The sequence below is a fragment of the Leucoraja erinacea genome, chromosome 16 (genome assembly GCF_028641065.1).
Source record: "Leucoraja erinacea ecotype New England chromosome 16, Leri_hhj_1, whole genome shotgun sequence".
Taxonomy (NCBI): domain Eukaryota; kingdom Metazoa; phylum Chordata; class Chondrichthyes; order Rajiformes; family Rajidae; genus Leucoraja; species Leucoraja erinaceus.
Genome location: NC_073392.1, coordinates 3,165,989 through 3,175,000, shown reverse-complemented (window position 1 = coordinate 3,175,000; position 9,012 = coordinate 3,165,989). Strand labels below are relative to the sequence as shown.

Genomic DNA, 9,012 nt, shown 5'->3' with positions numbered 1-9,012 from the left:
CGAGGTCGGGATGGGTCGCGGGTCACTGGCGCCGTGAGGCAGCGGCACTACCAGCTGCACCGCCGTGCTGTGTAGTCACGTGAAAACCTAAAGTGACTCTGTTTATTGACTGTAGCTCGCACCATTAATGATCCAGCGGATACAATGGCAGGGGTTAGGTCAGGAACATGGGGACGGATCCGTGCCAAAGAACATGCTCTTGTCAAACGTACTTGGCCCCTTCAACACCACTTTGAGCTCCCCACTTCCAGCGCCTTTGGTGTGGACTCTGAATTCGGCCACCTGGTGAATCCGCAGTCCCTTGGGTTGCAGTCCTCGCCCTGAGGCCCGACACGCACCGGGATTGCAAGCTGCAACGGGAAACAAGGAGAAAGTACAACCAGATCAACAAGAGGCATTGTAAACAATTGTCCCTAGTGTGTGTAGGTTAGTGCTAGTGTGTCCCTGGTGTGTGTAGGATAGTGTTTGTTAGTGTGTCCCTAGTGTGTGTAGATTAGTGTTAGTGTGTCCCTACTGTGTGTAGGTTAGTGTGTCCCTGGTGTGTGTAGGATAGTGTTAGTGTGTTCCTGGTGTGTGTAGGATAGTGTTAGTGTGTCCCTACTGTGTGTAGGTTAGTGTGTCCCTGGTGTGTGTAGGATAGTGTTAGTGTGTTCCTGGTGTGTGTAGGATAGTGTTAGTGTGTTCCTAGTGTGTGTAGGTTAGTGTTAGTGTGTTCCTGGTGTGTGTAGGATAGTGTTAGTGTGTTCCTAGTGTGTGTAGGATAGTGTTAGTGTGTTCCTGGTGTGTGTAGGATAGTGTTAGTGTGTTCCTAGTGTGTGTAGGATAGTGTTAGTGTGTTCCTGGTGTGTGTAGGATAGTGCTAGTGTGTTCCTAGTGTGTGTAGGTTAGTGTTAGTGTGTTCCTGGTGTGTGTAGGATAGTGTTAGTGTGTTCCTGGTGTGTGTAGATTAGTGTTAGTGTGCCCCTGGTGTGTGTAGGTTAGTGTTAGTGTGTTCCTGGTGTATGTAGGTTAGTGTTAGTGTGCGGGGATCGCTGGTCAGCATGGACTCGGTGGGCCGAAGGGCCTGAGTCCGCACTGTATCTATAAACAGAACTAAAAAAAAAAATATTTTAAGAGAGGTGAGTTTGTGGTGGGGGGGGGGGGGGGGGGGGGAGGAATATTGCATAGGCACAGGTTTCCGAGCTGGTAGCTGGCATTTTCGTGTTTGCTGACACAGGCACCATTTGTTTAATTACAGACAGCAGCATGTCACGTACCATCACCGATGTTGATGGTGTACGGGCTCTTGGGGATGGGTGAATCGGCAAACATAATCCTGATGGTGTGGTGTCCGGGCTGCACGGGCTTGTAGCTGCACCGATACGTGTTGTTGCCCTTGTCCTCGATCGTCACCTGAGTGTTCTGTCCCAGTGAATCCACAATCACCACCTCGACAATGCCAACACCAGCACCTTGGGGGGAAAAAGAATAAGGAATAAGCAATTTAGTACAGAGACAAGGAAACACTTTTTCACACAGAGAGTTGTGAGTCTGTGGAATTCTCTGCCTCAGAGGGCGGTGGAGGCCGGTTCTCTGGATACTTTCAAGAGAGAGCTTGATAGGGCTCTTAAAGATAGTGGAGTCAGGGGATATGGGGAGAAGGCAGGAACGGGGTACTGATTGGGGATGATCAACCATGATCACATTGAATGGCGGTGCTGGCTCGAAGGGCCGAATGGCCTCCTCCTGCACCTATTGTCTATAGTCTATGACGTAGGTTGCAGGGATGACCGAAAATTGGAGAATTCAACGCATGTCAACAGTACGTCTACAGTGGAACAAAGGAGAGATTTACACAGATGTACACACACAGAACAGTGAATGGCTTGGATAGAGAGGATGTTTCCACCAGTGGGAGAGTCTAGGACAAGAGGTCACAGCCTCAAAATTAAAGGATGTTCCTTTAGGAAGGAGATGAGGAGAAATTTCTTTAGTCAGAGGGTGGTGAATCTGTGGAATTCTTTGCCACAGACGGCTGTGGAGGCCACAAGTCAGTGGATATTTTTAAGGCGGAGATAGATAGATTCTTGATTAGTACGGGTGTAGAAGGCAGGGGAATGAATGGGGTTAGGAGGGAGAGATAGATCAGCCACGATTGAATGGCAGGGTGGACTTGACGGGCCGAATGGCCTTATGACCTTGCGTGCTCATTTCCTCCCCCAGCCTCGGATTCCCTGCCTTTACCTGCGGTGTAAATGTCGAAGTAGGTGGGCTTGTTGGCGAAGTTTCCGGAAGATTCCAGGCCGGGGCCTCGTGCCGTCACCTTGCTGGCGTCACCGTGAGCCTTTTCAATGTGGACTTCGAACGGACTCTTGGAGATGTGCTGCCCGGCAAACAGGACGGTGATCTGGGAAGTAACGCACAACGCCGGTGATGGGATCGGAAACACACGGTTCGGAGATCGGTTGCCCAGCACCCACCCACTCCAGACGACCAAAGGACCCAAATTTCAAGTCAAGACAAAGAGCTTTTTATCATCATTGGTCCCAAAACAGAACAAAAATCTTACTTGCGACACCGCAACGCATATGTCAACATCGTTCATACACGATACGAGCAGAATTAGACCGTTATACTCCGACATTCAATCATAGAAACACAGAAACATAGAAAATAGGTGCAGGAGGAGGCCATTCGGCCCTTCGAGCCAGCACCGCCATTCATTGTGATCATGGCTGATCGTCCCCTATCAGTAACCCGTGCCTGCCTTCTCCCCATATCCCTCGACTCCACTAGCCCCTAGAGTTCTATCTAACTCTCTCTTAAATCCATCCAGTGATTTGGCCTTCACTGCCCTCTGTGGCAGGGAATTCCACAAATTCACAACTCTCTGGGTGAAAAAGTCTTAAATGACCTCCCCTTTATTCTAAGACTGTGTGGCCCCTGGTTCTGGACTCGCCCAACATTGGGAACATTTTTCCTGCATCTAGCTTGTCCAGTCCTTTTATAATTTTATATGTTTCTATAAGATATCCCCCTCATCCTTCTAAACTCCAGTAAATACAAGCCTTGTCTTTTCAATCTTTCCTCGTATGACAGTCCCGCCATCCCAGGGATCAATCTCGTGAACCTACGCTGCACTGCCTCAATCACAAGGATGTCCTTGTGGCAGGGAATTCCACAAATTCACAACTCTCTGGGTGAAAAAGTTTTTTGTCACCTCTCCACATCCACTCTATCACGGCTGATCTATCTCTCCCTCCTAACCCCATTCTCCTGACTTCTCCCCATAACCCCTGACACCCGCACTAATCAAGACACCGAGTCCGCGCCGACCAGCGATCCCCGCACATTAACACTATCCTACACACACTGGGGACAATTTACACATACACCAAAGCCAATTAACCTACAAACCTGCACGTCTTTGGAGTGTGGGGGGAAACTGAAGATCTCGGAGAAAACCCACGCAGGTCACGGGGAGAACGTACAAACTACGTTCTGTGGCAAAGAATTCCACAGATTCACCACCCTTTGACTAAAGAAATTCCTCCTCATCTCCTTCTTAAAGGAACGTCCTTTAATTCTGAGACCTCTAGTCCTGGACTCTCCCACCAGTGAAAACATCCTGTCCACATCCACTCTATCCTGGCCTTTCACTATACGGTAAGTCGAGTACTCTGTAAAAACCCCTAATAAACAACAAAAGAACTTCAGTCGTTATAAAAAACACACAAATAAATAGACAATAGTGGTGCAAAGTCAGAAATAATGTCCCCAACTCTAAATAGTCCAGAGCCTATTTGGAGATTGTAGCGTTTAATATCTGATCTGTTTGGACAGCATGCAGAACTAAAACCCCTGTCCCACGGTACGAGTTCATTCCAAGAGTTCTCCCGAGTTTACCCTGATTCGAACTCGGAGATTTACGGTAATGGCCGCTCGTCGGTACTCGGGGCTCTCGTGGACATTTTCAACATGTTGAAAAATCTTCACGAGTCTTCCCGTGTTTACCTACCGTTAGCGAGTCTTCCCGAGTACCTGCCGTTAGCGCTAAGAGCCGCTAAGAGACGTCCCCGAGCTCCGATGCACCCGCTACGTTCATTCTCCGTGCTTACCACGAGTTTGATTCTTTTTTTTTTAAACTTGGGAGAGCTCTTGGAATGAACTGGTACAGTGGGACAGGGGTTTGAGTGTTTCACCGTACATGTGACATTAATCAACCCAAACCTACAAGGGGAGCAAGAGCAACATATGGTTTTCATGTTCGTGTTAAATTCTATAGTGTTGTGTTTATTTTATATTTGTGGCGTTGCGGAGCTGGCCGAGTCCGGAGCGGTGGTGGAGCGGTGTTGGAGCGCTGCTGCGGCCCGACCTCCGGAGATTCGGAGGCTGCAACTGCGGGTCTGGCGGATGGCGGCACCGGGAGCCCGTGGGTCCCTGGAGGGAGACCGCTTTTCAGGGCTCCCGCAACGGCGACTTCTCCCGCCCGAGTTGTGGGGTCGAAGAGCTCCTGGAGCGGGGCCTGACATCACCGCCCCGCGCGGCTTGGAATGGCCGCGGGACTCTGCGAGCGCACGCCGGGGGCTCTAACATCAAGACCCGGTGTGCGACCTCGCATCACCCAGCGTGGCTTTAATGGCCGCGGGACAATCGCCATCGCCAGCCGGGGGCTTTGACTTTGACATCGGGCATGGGGGAGGGGGGAGTGCAGTGGAGAGATAAGTTTTTTTGGCCTTCCATCACAGCAATGTGATGGATGTTTATGTAAATTATGTTGTGTCTTGGGTCTATTTGTTTGTAATGTATGGCTGCGGAAACGGCATTTTGTTTGTACCTCAAGGGGTCCCCAATGACAATTAAATTGTATCTTGAATCTTGTATCTTGTGTGTCTGCATGGTCACTCACATTTCACTGCACCAGTTGGTGTATGTGACAATAAATGGAACTTGAACTTGAGCACTAACCTTGTGAGGACCAGCGACCTTGGCCACATAAACCACAGAGTAGGTCTTGTTCTTGTCATTGTTGTTGGTCACCTTGGCCTGGGTGGGAATACAAAGAGGTTTTAAACCCGGACAACTTCCCGACTCCTCATCCCCCAGTCAGATCATTCAGAAGGATACGCTGGGAAGGAGGCTAAAGCATGAAGCATCAGCAGCAAACATTTAGCCCCCCCCCCCCCTCCCCCCTCCCCCCCTCCCCAGTTCCTCTCAAGTCACGTAAACCACAACAATTATTTTTTCTCACAGAGAGTGGTGAGTCTGTGGAATTCTCTGCCTCAGAGGGCGGTGGAGGCCAGTTCTCTGGATACTTTCAAGAGAGAGCTAGATAGGACTCTTAAAGATAGCGGAGTCAGGGGATATGGGGAGAAGGCAGGAACGGGGTACTGATTGGGGATGATCAGCCATGATCACATTGAATGAGAAAGACCGAATGGTCTACCCCTGCACCTATTGTCTATCGTCTGATTAAGGTGAGTGGAGGGGTGGGGAAGATTTAATAGGAAGGTGAGGGCCAACTTTTCGTTTCACCCACAAAAGGTGGTGGGTGTCTAGAACGAGCTGCCGGAGTTGAGGCAACGTACTATCACAATGTTGAAGACACATTCAGACAGGTACATGGATAGGACATGTTTAGAGGGCTATGGGCCAAACACAGAACGATTTGCTCCGCCGGAGATTTCACATTCTACTTTCTGCTGGAAGGAGACATGGTGAAAAGGCATAGAAACATAGAACATAGTAAATAGGTGCAGGAGTGGGCCATTCGGCCCTTCGAGCCAGTACTGCCATTCATGGGTGATCATGCAGAACCCGTCTCCGTTCAGGAACGTTACCTCCTCTCGTTGCCCCTCGGGGTCGTCCACGAAGACCATCACCTCGCCTTGCCCAGCGCTGATGGTCTCCACCGTGAACATGGCCGGGCGCATCACCACGTTGCCCACCGCTTCGATTCCTATGGAGGAGACACAAGGAGCGTTGACAATTACAGCACGGATCGTAAACGCGGGCGTCGTTGTGTCGTGCCAATTACGATGTTTCACCTTCACACCCACCTGGACCGTAGGCCCTTGCCTTCTTGGGGTTGAGCTTGGGCTTCAATGGGGCTCCAGGCTTCAGCTTGGCCTTGGGGAACTGTGACAGGTAGGTCATCACCGACTGCTCATCCACGTTCTTGTGTATGATCTCTTCTGGAGTGATCACCTGGGAGAGAGATCAGTCAATAAGTGCCTTTCATTCACAATTCACCAGCAAAAACACACGCTTCAATGCAGCTTGCTAGTCGAGTCAGAGAGCACGAAAACAGGCCCTTCAGCCCAACCCATCCATGCCGGCCCACATGCCCCATCTACACTAGTCCCATCTGCCCACATTTGGTCCCGATCCCTCTAAACCTTTCATATCCATGAACCCTCCCCGTGAAAACCTGCTCCATCACCTTCTGTGAAATAGCATCAATATGCAATATGCATAAGTATTTGAGTATAGGAGCAGGGAGGTTCTACTGCAGTTGTACAGGGCCTTGGTGAGACCACACCTGGAGTATTGCGTACAGTTTTGGTCTCCTAATCTGAGGAATGGCATTCTTGCCATAGAGGGAGTACAGAGAAGGTTCACCAGACTGATTCCTGGGATGTCAGGACTTTCATATGAAGAAAGACTGGATAGACTCGGCTAGTACTCGCTAGAATTTAGAAGATCAAGTCAAGTCAAGTCAAGTCAAGTCAAGTTTATTTGTCACATACACATACGAGATGTGCAGTGAAATGAAAGTGGTTTGTACTCGCTAGAATTTAGAAGATTGAGGGGGGGGGGGGGGGGGGGGTCTTATAGAAACTTACAAAATTCTTAAGGGGTTGGACAGGCTAGATGCAGGAAGATTGTTCCCGATGTTGGGGAAGTCCAGAACAAGGGGTCACAGTTTAAGGATAAGGGGGAGATATTTTAGGACCGAGATGAGGAAAACATTTTTCACACAGAGAGTGGTAAATCTCTGGAATTCTCTGCCACAGAAGGTAGTTGAGGCTAGTTCATTGGCTATATTTAAGAGGGAGTTAGATGTGCCCTTGTGGCTAAAGGGATCAGGCGGTATGGAGAGAAGGCAGGTACAGGATTCCGAGTTGGATGATCATATTGAATGACGATGCAAGCTCGAAGGGCCGAATGGCCTACTCCTGCACCTATTTTCTATGTTTCTATGTTTCTATATCAAACACTGCAAATGCCATTCAAAATTCTGGAAATGCCATTAAAATTTATGTTTTCATTCTATGCGTAAACACATCACTGCAACAAATTCAATCATGATTTCATTAAAATCACAAAAAGTATTTGTTTCAATAAATACATTTAAACGCATTTGGTTTCTTCCTAAATGTTTAAAGTTAGTAAGTAAATAAGTTTATTGGCCAAGTATTCACATACAAGGAATTTGCCTTGGTGCTCCGCCCACAAGTAACAACATGACATAGTGAGTTACTTACTTAGTTGTTTAAACTGGACATACTTTAAAATAAAAAGTGATTTCAAGTCAAGTCAATTTTATTTGTCACATACCCATTCAAGATGTACAGTGAAATGAAAAATGGAATTTCAGTTTTTTGGCTGTTCCGCTGCATTCAATTACTCCGGGATTCGTCGCAAAGCGGCAGAATAAATACTGAATTACTTCCTTACTCGTTTTGCTCCCATTCTCACTCTCGTTACAAATTACCGATCAGGATCAAAATGAGATCAAATCAGCGATACAGGTATCGGGCAAAAAAAGCCAAAGGTAGACAAAAAAGCTGGAGAAACTCAGCGGGTGAGGCAGCATCTATGGAGCGAAGGAAATAGGTGACGGAGAAGGACTGGGAGTAAGATGGCCAAAAATCATAGCAATATATGGTAGCGTTTTTTTCTAAAATCCGTATACAATGCAGACAGGAAATGGTCAAAATGAGACTTTTAATTATTAATAAGTTAATAATTTTCAAAATGTTTCTAAGCAGGAACTGCAGATGCTGGAAAAAAATCGAAGGTAGACAAAAATGCTGGAGAAACAGCAGGTGAGATTGAAGAGTCTAGACCCTAAACGTCACCTATTTCTTTGCTCCATAGATGCTGCCTCACCCGCTATTGTCTATTGTCTATTGTCTAACCCACTGAGTTATTCCAGTACTTTGTTTATTTTTTTTTGCACTAAATTGCATTGTTTAAATGTATTATGTTTGTTAGTGAAGTTAATGACTCAAACATTAATTAGAGAGCACACTTGCAAAAGGCCAAATTCACTTGGGGAAAAGAGCCGTACTTTGGGGATTGCAGAAGAACGGCTGTCAACATTTTCTGTACAAGATGCTCCACATTGCCAAAGCAGCTAAAGCAAGAATTGCTCACTCACTGGGTTCTCCTGACCAGCTGCTTTCCACGCTCCGCGCCCACACAGGGAATAACATGGGTGAGTGTAGGAAGGAACTGCAGATGCTAATTTAAAATCGAAGATAGACACAAATTGCTGGAGTAACTCAATCTGAAGAAGGGTCTCGACCCGAAACGTCACCCATTCCTTCTCTCCAGAGATGCTGCCTGTCCCGCTGAGTTACTCCAGCTTTTTGTGTCTATAGAAACATAGAAATTAGGTGCAGGAGTAGGCCATTCGGCCCTTCGAGCCTGCACCGCCATTCATCATCCAACTCAGTGATCATCCAACTCAGTATCCTGTACCTGCCTTCTCTCCATACCCCCTGATCCCCTTAGCCACAAGGACCACATCTAACTCCCTCTTAAATATAGCCAATGAACTGGCCTCAACTACCCTCTGTGGCAGAGAGTTCCAGAGATTCACCACTCTCTGTGTGAAAAAAGTTCTTCTCATCTCGGTTTTAAAGGATTTCCCCTTTATCCTTAAGCTGTGACTCCTTGTCCTGGACTTCCCCAACATCGGGAGCAATCTTCCTGCATCTAGCCTGTCCAACCCCTTAAGAATTTTGTAAGTTTCTATAAGATCCCCCCTCAAATCTCCTAAATTCTAGAGAGTATAAACCAAGT

The 9,012-nt window shown here is 47.7% G+C and overlaps 1 protein-coding gene across 3 annotated transcripts in view; it reads right to left on the bottom strand.

Moving 5' to 3' along the window:
* Positions 1-9,012, bottom strand: part of LOC129704464 (filamin-B) — a 171,675-nt gene that overhangs the window by 89,714 nt on the left and 72,949 nt on the right. For all 3 annotated transcript variants that reach the window (XM_055647559.1, XM_055647560.1, XM_055647561.1), the window contains exons 5-10: positions 6,039-6,186; positions 5,820-5,938; positions 4,948-5,025; positions 2,224-2,386; positions 1,257-1,451; positions 213-350 (exon numbers count right to left, since the gene is read on the bottom strand). In XM_055647559.1, the coding sequence (XP_055503534.1) occupies positions 213-350; positions 1,257-1,451; positions 2,224-2,386; positions 4,948-5,025; positions 5,820-5,938; positions 6,039-6,186 (841 nt within the window). The remainder of the gene's footprint in view (positions 1-212; positions 351-1,256; positions 1,452-2,223; positions 2,387-4,947; positions 5,026-5,819; positions 5,939-6,038; positions 6,187-9,012) is intronic.